Source organism: Silene latifolia, chromosome 1, assembly GCF_048544455.1.
Source record: "Silene latifolia isolate original U9 population chromosome 1, ASM4854445v1, whole genome shotgun sequence".
Classification (NCBI taxonomy): Eukaryota; Viridiplantae; Streptophyta; class Magnoliopsida; order Caryophyllales; family Caryophyllaceae; genus Silene; species Silene latifolia.
The window spans coordinates 5,839,053-5,857,221 of NC_133526.1; the positions used below are offsets into that span (position 1 = coordinate 5,839,053).

Consider the following 18,169-nt stretch of genomic DNA (forward strand, 5'->3'; position numbering starts at 1 on the left):
ATTGTTGGTGTTTGCCCTAACATTTTATAAAAATAGATTTCTCAACAAAAACTTTTTACATAAGCGGATGAAAAATGAAATTTTTTGTTGAAAAGTATATCAAGATGGGTCTCAATTTATAGAGAATGAAAAATATGAATTAATAAGTATTAATTTTATTTTATTTTTACATGTTTACAACATACAATTTGTCATTTATGCATTAAAAATCTTTAAAATAAAAATAAAAATAAAGCTAGAAGCACCAAATTGGTGTTTCTACCACAAATAGGATTATACATCCAGTTGTACCATAAACATTGTACAACCAAGGTATAAGAATTCGAGCTTATATGTATTCTTTCTGAGCTAATTCAAAATTCATGTTTTTAATGTGTAAATGGATGAGTTCAATATTTTCTAATAAAGCTCATATTCCTTAACATAAAGCTCAGATACTTTATCACAAAGCTCAGATTCTACACCGTACAACATATACAACTGGTTGTATAGTCCATGAATTGTGTTTCTACCTCTGGCTCTCAAAATTGACTTTTGGACTTAAAAGAAGTTATTTTAACTTCTTCAAAATTGATTGTTTGGTCTAGCTTGTGCTTATTAGGTAGAAAAGCACTTCTAAAAGTCGGGCCAAACAACACCAAAATTCGGCTTTAAATTTTTTGGGTCAGTGGTTAAAATAATGACTCTTCTAAATGAGTATATAAATTTATGGATTTTTCTAAAAATGTGTCCAATAGGCACATGATAATAAATAGTTTAGGCATAGGTTAATCTTAATTATTTCATTAAGTTTTTCAAATTTCCTAAATTGTCTTAATTACGATCATCCCTTCCTTATTTTCCTCTGATTGGGCGAGGAAGTATTCTAATTTCTAAGAGAGAGAATATATTAATTAGGACAAATATTTTAGATTTAGATAAGTCTTTATCACGTGCCCATTGGACACATTTAATTCTAGTCAATTTTTTATACGTAGACTCTTTCCTTATCGCAATCTAAAAGCCGGCACTAACTCGATGCTATAAGTTTTGTTGAATTTTTGCATTCTGGTCTACAATTTCTAGATACGCCACTGCTTATGGAGTTATGGAAAGACAATAAACTTTTGTTAACCTCTCGTCTACCATAAATATAATTAGAATCCTAACATCAATCAATCACCTTCCTAAATTAAATAAAATTTCTACTGCTACAGCTTGTGTTTAATTAAGAATCTCAAAATTTAATAACCCTATACAGTTGTAATGGCAGCCCCTCGAATACCATTAGACCTGATTTTCGAGATACTTGTCTGGTTACCGACTATATCCATCCTACAGTTCAAGTGCGTATGCAAAGAGTGGTACAATCTTATCAACAGCCCCACCTTCATTAAACTCCATCTTAACAAGTCCCTCGAACCCAACTCGCAACACGATTGTATGCTTCTCTGGATTACTGGTAATACCCTTTATGGCGTTGATGATCTTTATCAGCCTGTTAAAGCGACAAAATTTAATTGGCCTATGGATACCGTAGACGATGGTGATTCTGTATATTTTGTAGGCTCTTGCAATGGCTTGGTTTGCTTCAAAATTAGGTGGAATAGTGAATATGCCAATTACGGGTTTAGCAGATTCCTTATATGCAACCCTACAACTCGTACGTTCAAATCAATCCTTCCTTCAATGGAGAAGAAATGGACGCAAAGTTTATCATGTGGTTTTGGTTACGATAGTGTACACGACGACTATAAGATCGTAGTTACTAGTCGTAGTTTGGGAGTGACTAACAAATATGTGTGTACATACAGCTTAAACACTGATTTATGGAGCGGTTCCTCCACCCCTACCCGTGTTCCAACCGGAAGAAATTGGACAATCAATAGCGAAGCAATATACGGAAACAATAATATGCTACATTATCTTGTTGTTTCTTCAGAGATAGGAGACCTCACCAAAGATTATCGAATTGCTCGTTATGATGTCGTTTCTGAGAAATGGAGAGATGACCTAAGTATACCGCCGGTTCAACTTTCTAAGTTTCATTATATTGTACAACTTGAGAAGTTGAATGGATTGTTATACTTACATATTGGTGATATTCGTGTTAGATCAAATGAGTTTTGGATGATGGAGGAACATGGTTCGTGGAACAAGATGTTTACTATTCCTAGAGACTTATACATGCGTCATCTAATTGCTCGTTCAAAGGATGGACACCGTCTTCTACTTATTAAATATTTTCGCAGCAAAAGACCTCAACTGTTTTGGTATGATCAACGAGATAACACAAGGACACCATTTAAACTAGCAGAGACAATGCCGAGGGACAGAGAATCATACGAGCTTTGTATTGCAAGCCTCGTTGCGATTCCAGGAGGTTGCTCCTTAACTAAATTGCAACAACTTGAGGATGGAGCTTAATATAATTTCAATTTTGTTTTCTCATAAAAATCATGTGGTCACTCGTTTACCTTGTACGCTTTCCGTCTCACTTGTTTGTTAACTTTTACAAATGAATGAGACGAAAGGAGTATATTTTTATCCAAGAATAAATGTTTTCTTCTCTTAAAAAGTAAACTATGTATGTGAACAAGTTTGGAATAATGATTGCTTTGTTCTCAGTTTGGGACTTGTTTGCGTTTCATCTCAGTTGTTTCGCTATTGCAGCCAATGTCGACTCATTAATGATTTATGTATTCGGCCACATTATATTTCAGCCGATATTTAAAACTATGTATGTGAACAAGTTTGGAATAATGACTGCTTTGTTCTTGCATTTAGCAAGATTAGACCGCAACAGTGACGGATGCTGAGAATTTTTTTCAGATAAGAAAAAAATTTAACGAAGAAACACTAGATTTGTACATCCGACCTCCCATATTATCGACTATCGAGGATTGTGATGTTGTCGTTAACAAGTTTCATATACAAAGCCTCATAAGTCATACTATAGTGAATTTGAGTTTCCTATGCCATTAATTTTGTATCTCATACTCTTAGCTAAGTTAAAAAATAATGAACATATGCTAAAAACTCTACAGATTCTAGCACGAGATGTCGAGATTGAAAGTTAAAAACAAGAAAAGAGAGATTCCTGCAGGCACGGCACACTCACTTGTTGATAATGTCGATAACTCCATCTTCAGTGTTATCTTTCAGTACGATTTGAAAGCTCCTAGTCTAATCCGCGCATCAATCAAAGTAGCTCACTAGCGCCTAGCGTCCAAGGCTGATAAGCAGCTCCAAAGAGCCGTTAGCTGCCAAGGAAAGAGCCGTTGGCTCTCCTCATATTCAGCCAAACAAATCACCCTAATTATGCACATAATTGTCTATATATTTTCCTTCCTAGTTTAGCTTATTCCTTTGTATATATAGCTAGCATACACAATGTAATTAGACACAATTCCAACTCTATTATTAAGCTAATGATCTCAATATTACCACAATCTTATTCTATTTACCACATTGTTTAACATGGTATCAGTGTAATTTTTATTTTTTTGCCATATTCTCTGTCTTTTTCGAAAAAAAAAAAAAAAACAAAACCCTCGTTCAAATGACAAACACAGCCTCGTCTACGTCTGACGACGTTCTTTCATCTCAAATTCTTGATCAATCCAAATCTCAATCTTACTCTATGGTCCATGTGGAACACACAGGCGCGAGTATTACCCCGATTACGTTTAATGGCAGAAACTATGATGAATGGTCTCGGACTTTCCAACTCGCACTTATGGCGAAGGGAAAACTGGGATATATTGACGGCTCAATCTCGAAACCGTCTGAAACTTCCAGCGATCACGGGTCATGGTGCTCCTCTAACGCACTCGTGACTATGTGGATTTACAATACACTTACACCCGACTTACGCAGACAAATATCTTTACGACCTGAGGCAAAATTAGTTTGGACCGACATCAAAAATCGGTTTTGTCAGACTAACGAAGCACGAATTTATCAGTTGCAGGCCGAGTTGTTGGCTTGTCCTCAAGGCGCGAATGAATCGCTTATGGAATATTATGGCAGGATGACAACTATATGGGACGCGATTCTCGAGCATGACACTCTTCCGTCCTGTGCTTGCAATCCGTGTAATTGCAATTGGCTCACCATCATCGCTGCTCGCAGGGAACGAAAACGAGTACGTGATTTCTTGATGGGTCTTGATGAACGTTTTTCGAATGCTAGATCACAAATTATCGGTATCAATCCTCTTCCCTCTTTAGATCTTATTTACAATCATTTATTGCAAGATGAAGGGGTTCGAAATTTATCAATTACTAAAACCGACAACACGCCTGATGTAATGGCGTATGCTGCCCGTGTTAACCAGGGACCACGGCAGTCCGGGGGTGGGGGGCGTGACCGTCGCAATGAACCCTCTAAATATTATTGCATAGCTTGTAAGAAATCCGGCCATAGCTTGAAGTTTTGTTTCCAAGTGACGGGAAATTATCCCGAATGGTGGGGTGATCGTCCCCGTCCCCGTATCTATGTTGATCCCAATGCTACTGACCTGAGTAATGCAGTCTTCGTTCCCGACCCACGAACTGCGGGTTCTTCTACTCGCACAAAACAGGGGACTTCAGTCTCATCACCCAAGGCACACATAGTTTCTACCCCTTCCCAACCTCCTGTTACGGCTGCCGCGGGTGCTTCCGTGCCGTCATCATCTCAGCAGCCTCTCTCACAGTTTGACAAACTTGACTTGAATGCTCTTACACCAAGTGCACTGGAAGAATTAGGTAAGTTACTTCAGGCCCGCAAAAACGATATGGAAACAGCCCGGCTTAATGGTAATTTTTCTTCTCCTTTTACTTGGATTATCGACACGGGTGCATCCCACCACATGTCGGGATGCCTCTCACATTTTTCGAATCTTAAAATAATCTCTCCCTTGTCTGTTGGACTCCCGAATGGGGATCTTACGGTTGCTACACAAAGTGGTGACATTCGTCTTTCATCTCGTCTAATTTTACGTAATGTTTTATACGCCGCCAATCTACACTGTAATCTCCTCTCTGTTTCTAGTCTATTAATTGATACTAGTCTCACGATTCAATTTTCTTATAACTTGTGTCTTATTCAGGACCGTACCTCGAAGACTGTGATTGGTGCGGGTGAGCAACACGAGGGGCTCTACTACCTTAAAGGTGTCCGCGATGATAAGGCACATGCATACATGGTTGGCACGGGAAATCCCATGGAACTTTGGCACCGACGGTTGGGGCATCCTTCTTTCGACATCTCTCGTTTTTTACCTTTTTTTCATGCATCTAAAACTAATAAAACTTTTCATAGCAAAACTTGTGATATTTGTTTACGCGCGAAACAAACTCGCGAACATTTTCATTTAAGTAACAGTCATGCTACTTCTCCTTTTGATATTATACATTGTGACCTTTGGGGCCCATATTCCGAAAACGCCTCTTGTGGATCACGGCATTTTTTAACTATAGTAGACGATTTTTCACGCTCTACCTGGGTCTATCTTTTACGCAATAAAAGCGATACAACACAAACAATATTAAATTTTTTTTCCATGATCGAAAGACAATTTGAAAAGAAAATCAAAATTTTACGTACCGACAATGGTACCGAATTCCGTCCCCTAATACCTTTTTTTCAAAACCCAAGGCATTCTTTTCCAACATTCCAACGTTGACACGCCCCAACAAAACGGGCGCGTCGAACGTAAACATCGCCATATTTTAAATGTTGCTCGCGCTCTCCTTTTTCAAGCTCATCTACCCTTATATTTTTGGGGAGAATGCGTTTTGAGTGCCGTTTACCTAATAAATCGCACTCCGACACGTCTCCTACACGGTAAAACTCCTTATGAAGCTCTCTTTAACAAACCTCCTCCTTTTGAAAACATAAAAAATTTTGGTTGTTTGGCTTACGCCAAGTCCTTGAACCGGTCTCATGATAAATTCGCTTCCAAAACCCGGAAATGTATTTTTATTGGCTATCCGTTTGATAAGAAAGGGTGGCGCCTTTATGATTTAGATTCCGGGTCATACTTCGAGTCACGAGACGTAATTTTTGTTGAGACCGAATTCCCTTTTCAACACCTACATATCCATGATACCCCTGACTCTTCTTTTCTACAGGAGCCCAACAACAACATCGACACTACTCTCCTCATCTCACCCTCAACGCCATCTATACAAAACACCACCCAAGAACCCTCCACGATATCCCCACCGCCCTCATCTCACGGTGACAAATCACCCCCTCAAACCACCGAACCGCCACCCACAACCGTGGACCCTACCCCGACCATCGACACTACTAGTGCCCCTGACCTCACGGCACCTCCTATTCTTGGACGCGGTCATCGTCTTAAAATTCCAAATACCAATCTCAACGATTTCATCGTATCTAAACCGCGCCCCTCGTTACATGCTCTCACCACCACATCATCGTCTTCTGGTACGGCTTTTCCAATCTCTCATTATCTTAATTATGCAAAGTTTTCACCTAACCATAAAGTCTTCTTGTCGGCCGTGACCAAAAATCACGAGCCTAGTTTCTTTAAAGATGTTGTGCAGGTTCCAGAATGGCGCGAGGCCATGAGACATGAACTCGATGCCCTTGAGAAGAACAATACTTGGACTCTCGAAGATTTACCTCCCAACAAAAAGGCTATTGGGTCCAAATGGGTCTATAAAATTAAGTACAATGCATACGGATCAATAGAGCGCTATAAAGCTCGTCTAGTCATTATGGGTAATCGCCAAATTGAAGGGGTCGATTATAATGAAACTTTTGCCCCAACTGTCAAGCTCGTCACGGTTCGTACTCTTCTGGCTATTGCCGCTGCAAAACAATGGGTCCTCCATCAAATGGATGTCCATAACGCCTTCCTTCACGGAGACCTCGATGAAGAAGTGTATATGAAACCGCCCCCGGGTTTTCCTCACTCGGCCAAAGGAAAAGTTTGTCGCCTTCGAAAATCTTTATATGGTCTCCGACAAGCACCTCGATGTTGGTATGCAAAGCTTGCTTCCGCTCTCCTTAAATATGGGTTTTCACAATGTCCTTACGATCACTCGCTCTTTTCCATCTCCCGGTCCGACACTGAGGTACATGTCTTAGTCTATGTTGATGACTTGGTTATTTGTGGTAACAACACTGACTTTATCGTCAAATTTAAGACCTACTTAAGTCACTGTTTTCACATGAAAGATCTCGGCCATCTCAAATACTTCCTTGGTCTTGAAATTGCCCACAACCCAACCGGTTTATTTGTGTCTCAACGAAAATATGCTCTCGACATCTTAAATGAAACCGGGCTACTTGGTACAAAACCGACACCTACTCCTATGGAACAAAATCATCGCCTTGCCCTATCAAAGCTAAGGCCGACCTTATGCACGATCCACAGCCATACCGACGTCTCGTTGGACGCCTTGTCTATCTTACTATAACGAGACCCGAATTGACATACTTTGTCCATATTCTTCCACAATTCATGAATGCTCCAACCACCGAGCATTGGGCCGCAGCCTTAAATGTTGTTCGCTATATAAAGAATTCTCCGGGCCAAGGTATCCTTCTACGCTCTGATTGCGATTTACGACTCAACGCTTATTGCGATGCGGACTATGCAACATGTCCTACTAGCCGTAGGTCCCTCTCCGCATATATCGTCTTCCTGGGCTCATCTCCTATATCTTGGAAGACTAAGAAACAAGCAACCGTCTCCAAGTCCTCCGCCGAAGCCGAATACCGAGCCATCGCATTTACAGTTTGTGAACTAAAATGGCTCAAAGGCCTACTCCAAAGTCTCGGTATCTCGCACCCTACTGTTATTCAACTTCAATGCGACAACAAATCCGCACTTCACATAGCTCGGAATCCGGTTTTTCACGAGCGTACTAAGCACATTGAAGTTGACTGCCACTTTATTCGGGATGAAATTCAAAAAGGAGTTATCGCTCCTACTTACGTTCATACAAAGGCACAATTAGCAGATATTTTAACCAAGGCTCTCGGCCGTGCTTCCTTTGAAGATCTTCTGTCCAAGTTGGGTGTCTCGAATCTCCACACGCCAACTTGCGGGGGGATGATAAGCAGCTCCAAAGAGCCGTTAGCTGCCAAGGAAAGAGCCGTTGGCTCTCCTCATATTCAGCCAAACAAATCACCCTAATTATGCACATAATTGTCTATATATTTTCCTTCCTAGTTTAGCTTATTCCTTTGTATATATAGCTAGCATACACAATGTAATTAGACACAATTCCAACTCTATTATTAAGCTAATGATCTCAATATTACCACAATCTTATTCTATTTACCACATTGTTTAACAAAGGCAGATCAATGCTTCTCTAAAATCAACTATATGGTCCAAGGAAAGTGATGTTTCCACTTATGGAAAGACTATAAGTTATAGTCAACCACTCGTTTAATTTAAGAAGTACGGAGTATCTAATATTTTATTTTTTTGGTCTGATCAAGTATCCCTACCGACGACAGCTGTGCAACAAGATATTTGGAAACTCAATTGAAATTAGAATCCTAGCAACAATCACTTTCCTAAACCCAATACACTTTCTCTTGTATACATATCTTTTGAGATTTAGGGTGTCATTAAGAATCATAAACACAATTTCCTTACTATTTCCAAGAGAAACCGTCACAAAATTTTGAGACATGAGGTGTCTAAAGACGACCTATCAAATGCCATTAGATGTTATTTTTGAAATACTGGTTTGGTTACCGGCTAAATCCGCCCTACGCTTCAAGTGCATATGCAAAGAGTGGTACAATCTTATCAACAGCCCCACCTTCATTAAACTCCATCTTAACAAGTCCCTCAAACCCAACTCGCAACACGATTGTATGCTTCTCTGGATTACTAGTAGTACCCTTTGTGGCGTTGATGATCTTTATCAGCCTGATAAAGAGACAAAATTGAATTGGCCTAAGGATACCGTAAACGATGGTGATTCTGTATATTTTGTAGGCTCTTGCAATGGCTTGGTTTGCTTCAAAATTATTAGGGGTCGTGAATTCCCGGATTACGGGATTAGGAGATTCCTTATATGCAACCCTACAATTCGTACGTTCAAATCAATCCTTCCTGCAATGGAGATGAAATGGACGCACAATATCATATCATGTGGTTTTGGTTACGATAGTGTACACGACGACTATAAGATCGTAGTTACTAGTTGTAGTTTGGGAGTGACTAACAAATATGTGTTTACATACAGCTTAAACACTGATTTATGGAGCTGTTCCTCCACCCCTACCCGCGTTCCAACCGGAAGAAATTGGACAATCAATAATAGCGAAGCAATATACGGAAACAATAATATGCTAAATTATCTTGTTGTTTCTTCTGAGATAGAAGACCTCGCCAGTGATGATTATCGAATTGCTCGTTATGATGTCGTTTCTGAGAAATGGAGAGATGACCTAAGTATACCGCCGGTTCAAGTTTCTAAGTTTCATCATTTTGTACAACTTGAGAAGTTGAATGGATTGTTATACTTACATGTTGCTGATGTTCGTGTTAGATCAAATGAGTTTTGGATGATGGAGGAACATGATGGTTCATGGAAGAAGATGTTTACTATTCCTGGAGACTTATACCTGCATCATCTAATTGCTCGTTCAAAGGATGGGCACCGTCTTCTACTGATACAGTATTTTCACAGTGAAAGAACTCTACTGTTTTGGTATGATCAACGAGATAACACAAGGACACCATTTAAACTAGCAGAGACAATGCCGAAGGACATAGGATTATACAAGCTTTGTATTGCAAGCCTCGTTGCGATTCCAGGAGGTTGCTCCTTAACTAAATTGCAACAACTTGAGGATGGAGCTTAATATAATTTGAATTTTGTTTTCTCATAAAAATCATGTGGTCACTCGTTTACCTTGTACGCTTTTCGTCTCGCTTATTTGTTAACTTTTACAAATGATTGAGACGAAAGGAGTATATTTTTATCCCAGAATAAATGTTTTCTTTTCTTAAAAAGTAAGTAATTTATGGTGATAAAATTAGATTTTGGTTTGGGACTTGCTGCTTGATGATCTTGGAATTCGCTGTCACGGTTTGATCTCAGTTGTTTCGCTATTGCAGCCAATGTCGACTCATTAATGATTTATGTATGCGGCCACATTATATCTCAGCCGATATTTAAAACTATGTATGTGATCAACTTTGGAATAATGATTGCTTTCTTCTTGCATTTAGCAAGATTAGACCGCAACAGTGACAGATGCTGAGAATTTGTTTCGGATAAGAAAAAAATTAAACAAAGAAACACAAGAATGTAAAATTAAAAAATTTAACGAAGAAACACTAATTTGTACATCCGACCTCCCTTATTATTATGGACTATCGAGGATTGTGATGTTGTCGTTAACAAGTTTCATATACAAAGCTCCTAGCCTCTTTGGCAGATCATAGCTTGGGAATCACATACGTAGGCTATGTTTGGTAAAACTAACTGAAAAGCTTAAAAAGGTAACTGATAAGGTAGTTAAAAACTAGGAATGGATAAGGAAGCTGATTATATAAAAAAATGTTTGGCAAACTAACTGAAAAGGTAACTAATTTTGATGAAATGACGTAAAAGGATAAGATAATTATTTAATAGTATAGATTTAAATGGTAAAACGGAAAATCAAACCAAATGAGGTACCTGAAATCTCAAATGCTACTCTAGGTAGACGCTTACAAAAAATAAAGTACCTGAAATTTTGGTCAAATAAGCTAATTTGACCAAATCAGGTACCTGAAATGTCTTGCCAAACATAGCCGTAATCTCTTTTATTACACGGGACATTATTCTAGTCTAATCCGCGCATCAATCGAAGTAGCTCACTAGCTCCTAGCCTCCAAGGCAGATCAATGCTCCAAGGAAAGAGATGTTTCTTCGACTTATCGAAAGACAACAACTTATTGTCAACCACTCGTTTAATTTAAGAAGTATTTGTTAAGGAAACGAATCTTATTACTCCTTCTCCAAGCAATGTATAATTCATACAATCTTTTGTATTTCCATAGTTTGTTATTAGTTGCACAAATATTGTAATTAGTTATTTTCTTTCCTATTTTCTAGCTTTAAGTTTAGTATATAAACTCATGTAATATCCTTGCATAATTATTCAATACATACAATTAATCCTCAATATCGTTCCTTCTCTTATATGGTATCAACCGCCTTCGATCCTTGACATTGCCTTCCTCGACCATGGCCAGTCATGCTCTCATCCTTCCCAATGCCAATGAACCCGCCACACCCATCATCTTTGTTAACCTTTCTCAATGCAAAACCCTTACCACTACAAACTACACACAATGGTCCTTCCAAATCCAATCCTTTCTCCAAGGCCTTGAACTCTTCCAGTATGTAGACGGCTCTCTTAAGTGCCCACCTGCTACTGTCAAGGTTGACAACCGTCCGTCCCCATCCTACCCACACCCTCAACCGACGTCTCCATTTGCCAATACTGTGGCTACAAAGGCCACACCCTCCTCAACTGCCGAAACTTCAAGAAAAATCACCCTTTCTTCACCATGACACCCTATGTGCGTCCTCCTCGCCCTTCCTCTACTCGGCCCCAAGTGCACACTGCCACTGCCACCTCCTCTACACCAGACTCATGGCTCGTTGATAGTGGTGCAACCCACCACATCACCAACGACCTCAATACTCTTGCTCTTCATGCCCCTTATGATGGTCCCGATGATGTTATCATCGGCGACGGTTCCTCACTTCCCATATCCAATATAGGTTCTTTTACAATTTCTTCTAATTCTTCTTCTCTTAATTTTCGTAATGTTCTTCATGTTCCCTTAATTGCTCGTAACATATTATCTGTCTCTCAATTTTGCACGGATAATAATGCTTCTATTGAATTCTCACACTCTCGTTTCGTCTTTAAGGATATCACAACGGGCCGGATCCTACTCCACGGACCAATTGATCGTGGGATATACACCTGGAACCCGTCCTCCTGTCAAGCTCTCACTGCAACCTCAACATCTTCAACACTCCTATGGCACCATAGGCTCGGCCACCCATCGTCTCATGTCTTTAGTTTTCTCAAACAGAAATTTCATTCACCTATTACTAGTTCTAGTTTCGATTTTTGTCATTCTTGCAAAATTAATAAAAGTCACAAGTTACCATTCTCCGTTTCTTCTCTTACGTCTCACGCTCCCCTTGAATTGATTTTCTCTGATGTTTGGTCTTCGCCTATTCTTTCTCATGACAATTTTAAATACTACGTTATCTTCGTTGATCACTTTACTAAATACACTTGGCTTTATCCTCTCAAAAAGAAGTCAGACACGATCACTGTTTTCCAACAATTCCGTCTCCTTGTCGAAAAATATTTCAATAGGCCAATTATTCAAATGTTTTCCGACAATGGAGGCGAGTACATCAAAATTACGCCCTCCCTTCTTCAGCACGGCATTTCCCACCTCACACCCCGAACACAATGGTTATGCGGAACGCCGTCACCGTCATATTGTAGAAACGGGCCTTGCCCTCTTGTCTCACGCACAACTTCCTACTTCTTTTTGGCCAGAAGCCTTTGCCACAGCAGTCTATCTCATCAATCGTCTACCTACGCTCACACTCCAACATGACTCTCCTTACTCTCGCCTCTTTCATAAACCTCCTAACTATCAAAAACTTCGTGCCTTTGGTTGCCTATGTTATCCATGGTTACGCCCCTATACTTCCCACAAACTTGATCCCAAATCAATTGCTTGTGTCTTCCTCGGCTATTCTTCCACTCAGAGTGCATATCATTGTCTCGATCCCACCACCAATCGTATTTATACTTCCCGTCATGTCACCTTCGTTGAACATGAATTCCCGTTTCTTCGTCTCACCTCTCGTGCTCAAGCTGACCCTGCACCATCCCTCACGGATTGGTGCGATCCTCCTGTCATCTTTTTACCGCCTTCCCAACCAGCTACCACCACGCACAACCCCACTCCTGCCTCTCCTGAACCTACCTCTCCTCCTCTGCCCGACACCTCTGCCCCCTCATCCTCTACACCTGCCTCCCCGTCGTCCCCTCCCTCGACAACACAGGCTGCCTCCCCTTCCCCTACTCCCTCTCCCAGTCCATCTCCTCCACCTCCACCGCCACCCCCTCCACCCCGTGTGGTCACCAGGCTGTCTAATAACATCAGAAAACCTAACCCTCGCTATGCTCAATTAGCAATTACATCCTCCCCACACTCGCTTCCCACAACAACCAAACAAGCCGTATCCTCCCCACACTGGCATGCCGCCATGCTCGAGGAATACAATGCCCTCATTCGCAATGATACCTGGTCCCTTGTCCCTGCTAATACCGCTCAAAATATTGTCGGCTGTAAATGGGTATTTCGTGTTAAATACAATCCCGACAACTCTATACAAAAGTACAAAGCTCGTTTAGTCGCCAAAGGTTTCCATCAACGCCATGGCATTGACTACTCTGACACGTTTAGTCCGGTCGTTAAACCGGTTACCATTCGCTTGCTACTCTCTCTTGCTCTTGCTCACGGCTGGCCCCTTCGACAATTTGACATAAATAATGCGTTTCTTCAAGGTTCGCTTCATGAAACCGTATTTATGTCCCAACCACCAGGTTTTATCAGTACTGTTCATCCTTCTCATGTGTGTTGTTTGAAGAAAGCAATTTATGGTCTCAAACAGGCCCCTCGGGCTTGGTACACTGAACTCAAGAATTATCTTCTCACATTTGGTTTTTGTGCTTCTCTCGCTGATCCCTCACTCTTCATCTACAAAAGGGATTCTCGTGTGCTTTATGTTCTTGTCTACGTCGACGACATCGTAGTTACAGGCTCTTCCACGCCTCTCCTTACTGAATTTATAACTCAATTTGCAACTCGGTTTTCGTTAAAAGATCTTGGCTCTCTATCTTACTTCCTTGGTGTGGAGGTGACTCCCAATTCGAAGGGTCTCCTGTTATCCCAGACCAAATATGTTTTTGATCTACTACAACGATGTGCTATGCTAGACTGCAAACCATCCACTACGCCAATGCTTCCTTACCCGCCTCTTACTACGGCTACTGACTCTCCTGCTTGTGATGTTTCTGCTTATCGTTCTACTGTTGGTAGTCTACAATACCTTTCTCTTACGCGCCCTGATATATCGTTCTCTGTTAATCGCTTGGCTCAATTTATGCAACATCCTACTTCTATTCATTGGGCTGCTCTTAAACGTTTGCTCCGTTATTTACATGGAACTATGCACCTTGGTCTTCAATTGCATCGACATAATCCACTCCAACTTCATGCCTTCTGTGATGCGGACTGGGGTGGTGACAAAGATAAGTTTGTTTCGACGTCTGGCTACTTGGTTTATCTTGGTAAAAATCCGATTGCTTGGGCCTCTAAGAAACAAAAAGCTATCGCTCTTTCTTCCACTGAAGCTGAGTTTCGAGCTGTAGCTGATACCACTGCCGAGCTCATTTGGGTAAAGTCTCTTCTTTTGGAGCTCGGCCTCACATTTAAAGACTCTCCAGTGGTTTACTGTGACAACTTAAGCGCCATACACTACTCGGCGAATCCTGTTTTTCACTCGCGCATGAAACACGTTGCGCTTGCTTTTCATTTCGTCCGTGAACAGGTTCAAAATGGCTCTCTGCGTGTTACCCACATTAGTGGCGATGATCAACTGGCTGATGCCTTAACCAAAGCTTTACCTCGTCCTCGTTTTGACTCGCTTATCTCCAAGATCGGACTTTTCACTGGACAGTCCGTCTTGCGGGGGAATGTTAAGGAAACGAATCTTATTACTCCTTCTCCAAGCAATATATAATTCATACAATCTTTTGTATTTCCATAGTTTGTTATTAGTTGCACAAATATTGTAATTAGTTATTTTCTTTCCTATTTTCTAGCTTTAAGTTTAGTATATAAACTCATGTAATATCCTTGCATAATTATTCAATACATACAATTAATCCTCAATATCGTTCCTTCTCTTATAGTATTTAATATTTTATTTTATTTTGTCTTGATCAGGAGTATTTCTACCGAAAGCTGGGCAAACACATAAGATTACGAGTAATTCTACCGTCCTCCCGGAGTACGGTACTCCTCACACACAAGCCATTATTATAATATTCCACTTGGGTGGATTGTGTTTGTGTGTGAGGAGTACCATCCTCCGGGAAGACAGTAGAATTTTTGTTAGATTACAGCATGATATTTGGAAACTAGATCAATTGAATTAGAATCCTAGCAAAAATCACTTTCCTAAACTCAACACACTTTCTCTTGTATACATAAGTTTTGAGATTTAGGGTAAACACAATTTCCTTACTATTTCCAAGGGAAACCGTCACAAGATTTTGAAATATGAGATGTCTAAAGGGGACCTATCGAATGCCATTAGATGTTATTCTCGAAATACTGGTTTGGTTACCGGCTAAATCCGCCCTACGCTTCAAGTGTGTATGCAAAGAGTGGTACAATCTTATAAACACCCCTCTCTTCGCTATACTGCATGTTAACAAATCCCTCAAACCCGACTCACGACACAATCGTATCCTTTTATGTGATGCTAATTTTAGTATTAGTATTGTTGATGATCTTTATGATCCCTTGAAATGGATCAAATTGAATTGGCCTAAGGATACCATAACAAACAAGTTGGACATCATATATATTGTAGGCTCTTGCAATGGCTTGGTTTGCTTTGAAGTTACAATAAGACAGAATTGGACTAACGATACCACTAGGTTTCATAATAAAGTTAGGTGCTTCCTTATATGCAACCCTACAACGCGTACTTTCAAATCAATCCTTCCTTGCTCAGAGACGAAATGGACGAATGATCGTATATCATATGGTTTTGGTTACGATAGCAAACACAATGACTACAAGATTGTAGGGACTAGAAGTTGTTGGAGGGTTGATGACGGAGAAAGGCATGTGTTTATATACAGCCTGAAGACTGATTTATGGAGCTCCCCTACCCCCTTTACTCACGTTTCAACCGAGAGACGATGTTGGACAAACATCAAAAGCGTAGCAATATTAGTAAACGAAATGCTACATTATCTTGTTTCCCTTGTGACAGAAGGCCGCATCAATGAATATAAAATTGCTCGCTTTGATGTTGTTTCTGAGAAATGGAGAGACGATCTAAGGTTACCGGTTCAAGTGAATGGTTATGTAGGAGTTGGAAATTTGGATGGACGGTTATACTTACATGTTGGTGAATATCTTATTAAATCAAGTGACATTTGGATGATGGAAGAATATGGTTCATGGAACAAGATGTTTCATCTTCCTAAAGCTGTATACAAACTATTGCCAATTGCTCTTTCAAAAGACGGATCCCATCGTTTATTTATTCACGATGATTACGATAACACAGTTGAACTCTTTTGGTATGATCAACGAGATAACACAAGGATACCATTCAAACTAAAGAGATCGGGAAGGTCTGGATTATACAAGCTTTGTATTGCAAGCCTCGTTGCGATTCCAGGAGGTTGCTCCTTAACAGAATTGCAACAACTTGAGAAAGGTGCTTATTAATGTCGTATGTCGATTATACATTTGATGTACTAACCTCAGTTCTATAGTTTCTGAGCATTATAATAAAGTTTTTGAGTTTTGTTTTAAAAATTATGAGTTTTACTAGTATAAAGTTTTATGAATTTATTCACTTAAACATTAAACTTTAAAAAGTTACAATAAAACTCAAAAACAATTACATATAAGTTTAGTTAAATTTGAGTTTTGACGGAAAAAAAAAATTAAAATACATAAAAAGAGAATGAGACGAGAAGACGATGGATCTTCAACGAGTAACTCTGAGAAACAAGTCCGACTTCACCACATAAACCAACGGAGAAGAATGGCCGGTGAGAGTTTCTTGCATCACCTATCTCCTCAACGTCTGAAGGATATATTCCGCGTAAAGATCCCTGAAAATTGAACAAGATCGAAACAAAGAAAAGATTGGATATCAGACATTATTAAACAAGTTCGAGACAATTTAATAAGCTTACATTGAATGTTGGATGGCTTGATGAGCAGTCTTGGCTGGCAGAAATTCGTCCACTGCGACTTCTTTGTTCTCATTTTTCTTATCTGACACCATATAAGTTAAGAAAATTTTCGTGTAACCTGAGAAACTTGAGATATGAATTTATTTGAAAGATAAATGCATAGTTAGTTATTGGATACAGTCCTCGAAAAAGCGCCTGATCTCAGCCAGACGGTGCGGAGGAAGTTGGTTGATATCAGTATAGTGCATAACTTCAGGGTCGTCAGCACAAACCGCTATGATCTTATCGTCTTTCTCACCCTGATCGATCATAGGCATTAAAGTATAGTGCATAAAATGTGAAATTCAACCCAGTTTTTTATTTTCAACCAAAATTACACCGAAAAATTCAATTGCATTAAAGTATTTCACCGGTAGATTTTGGAATTCTGACCCATGCTGTTAGTTTCGTGATATTGTCTTCCGAGGGGACAAAATTCGGTATCCATTTTCTAATTGTTAGATAATGGTCATCGATCATTCAAGGACCTTGAGTCAAGACGAAATCGTATTCTTGTTTGGAAGTAAAACGAGCCACATAATAAGAAGGAAAATGAAAGGGCGTCACCGGGTGACACCCAATTTGGGCGCCACCCTCTCACATGGGGTGAGTGGGGACCCCTTCAATAAAGAATTGTTGTGAGAGGGTGGCACCCAATTTGGGCGTCACCCGGTGGCGCCCTATCACTATCTAATAAGAAGAATTGGTAAGGTCTGTCAGGGTTAGCTTACCATTAATCGACCATTTTGCATTTAACTTTCTCATGAGCGATAGATATCCAATGTTTTTGTCAAACATTTTTATGATGAGGGAATGACGCCATGGCTTTTGAATAATCGCTTTCTCTGTCTTTGTGAGACAGATGCGACGGCAAAGTGCATCATCTTCTTCTTCATTTATTATGAATTTTGGTTTTGATGATCTTCATTAAATAATTTGGCGTGTAATTGCTTACAATTTGGCCTAGATACCCCAGATTTTGACAATCTTCATTGAATAATGGGGTAAGGGTATCATTGCAAACTTGATTATTAAAAAATCAACTGCCCAGCTTAAACGATAATGGAGTATAATGAATTGCAAATTGGGTGATGACAACATACATTTTCTTAGTTAT

The 18,169-nt window shown here is 39.8% G+C and overlaps 4 protein-coding genes and 1 long non-coding RNA gene across 5 annotated transcripts; 4 read left to right on the forward strand and 1 right to left on the reverse strand.

Moving 5' to 3' along the window:
- The first annotated feature begins 1,245 nt into the window (after positions 1–1,245).
- Positions 1,246–2,406, forward strand: LOC141630743 (F-box/kelch-repeat protein At3g23880-like). Its single transcript, XM_074443518.1, has one exon. The coding sequence runs from the start codon at positions 1,246–1,248 to the stop codon at positions 2,404–2,406; it is 1,161 nt and encodes a 386-aa protein (XP_074299619.1).
- A 1,135-nt stretch (positions 2,407–3,541) lies between these two features.
- On the forward strand, positions 3,542–7,418 carry LOC141630800 (uncharacterized). The gene is made up of 2 exons (XM_074443567.1): positions 3,542–5,170; positions 6,099–7,418. Exons 1-2 carry the CDS (start codon positions 3,542–3,544, stop codon positions 7,416–7,418), a joined length of 2,949 nt encoding a protein of 982 aa, XP_074299668.1.
- A 1,255-nt stretch (positions 7,419–8,673) lies between these two features.
- On the forward strand, positions 8,674–9,831 carry LOC141630853 (F-box/kelch-repeat protein At3g23880-like). The gene has a single exon (XM_074443622.1). It carries the CDS (start codon positions 8,674–8,676, stop codon positions 9,829–9,831), a length of 1,158 nt encoding a protein of 385 aa, XP_074299723.1.
- Positions 9,832–15,376: 5,545 nt separating this feature from the next.
- On the forward strand, positions 15,377–16,537 carry LOC141630980 (F-box/kelch-repeat protein At3g23880-like). Its single transcript, XM_074443726.1, has one exon. It carries the CDS (start codon positions 15,377–15,379, stop codon positions 16,535–16,537), a length of 1,161 nt encoding a protein of 386 aa, XP_074299827.1.
- Positions 16,538–16,766: 229 nt separating this feature from the next.
- On the reverse strand, positions 16,767–17,320 carry LOC141647251 (uncharacterized). Its single transcript, XR_012545702.1, has 3 exons — positions 17,192–17,320; positions 17,014–17,095; positions 16,767–16,929 (listed from the first exon to the last, which is right to left on the reverse strand). It is a non-coding gene; the product is annotated as an uncharacterized LOC141647251 (long non-coding RNA).
- Between the last annotated feature and the right edge of the window lie 849 nt (positions 17,321–18,169).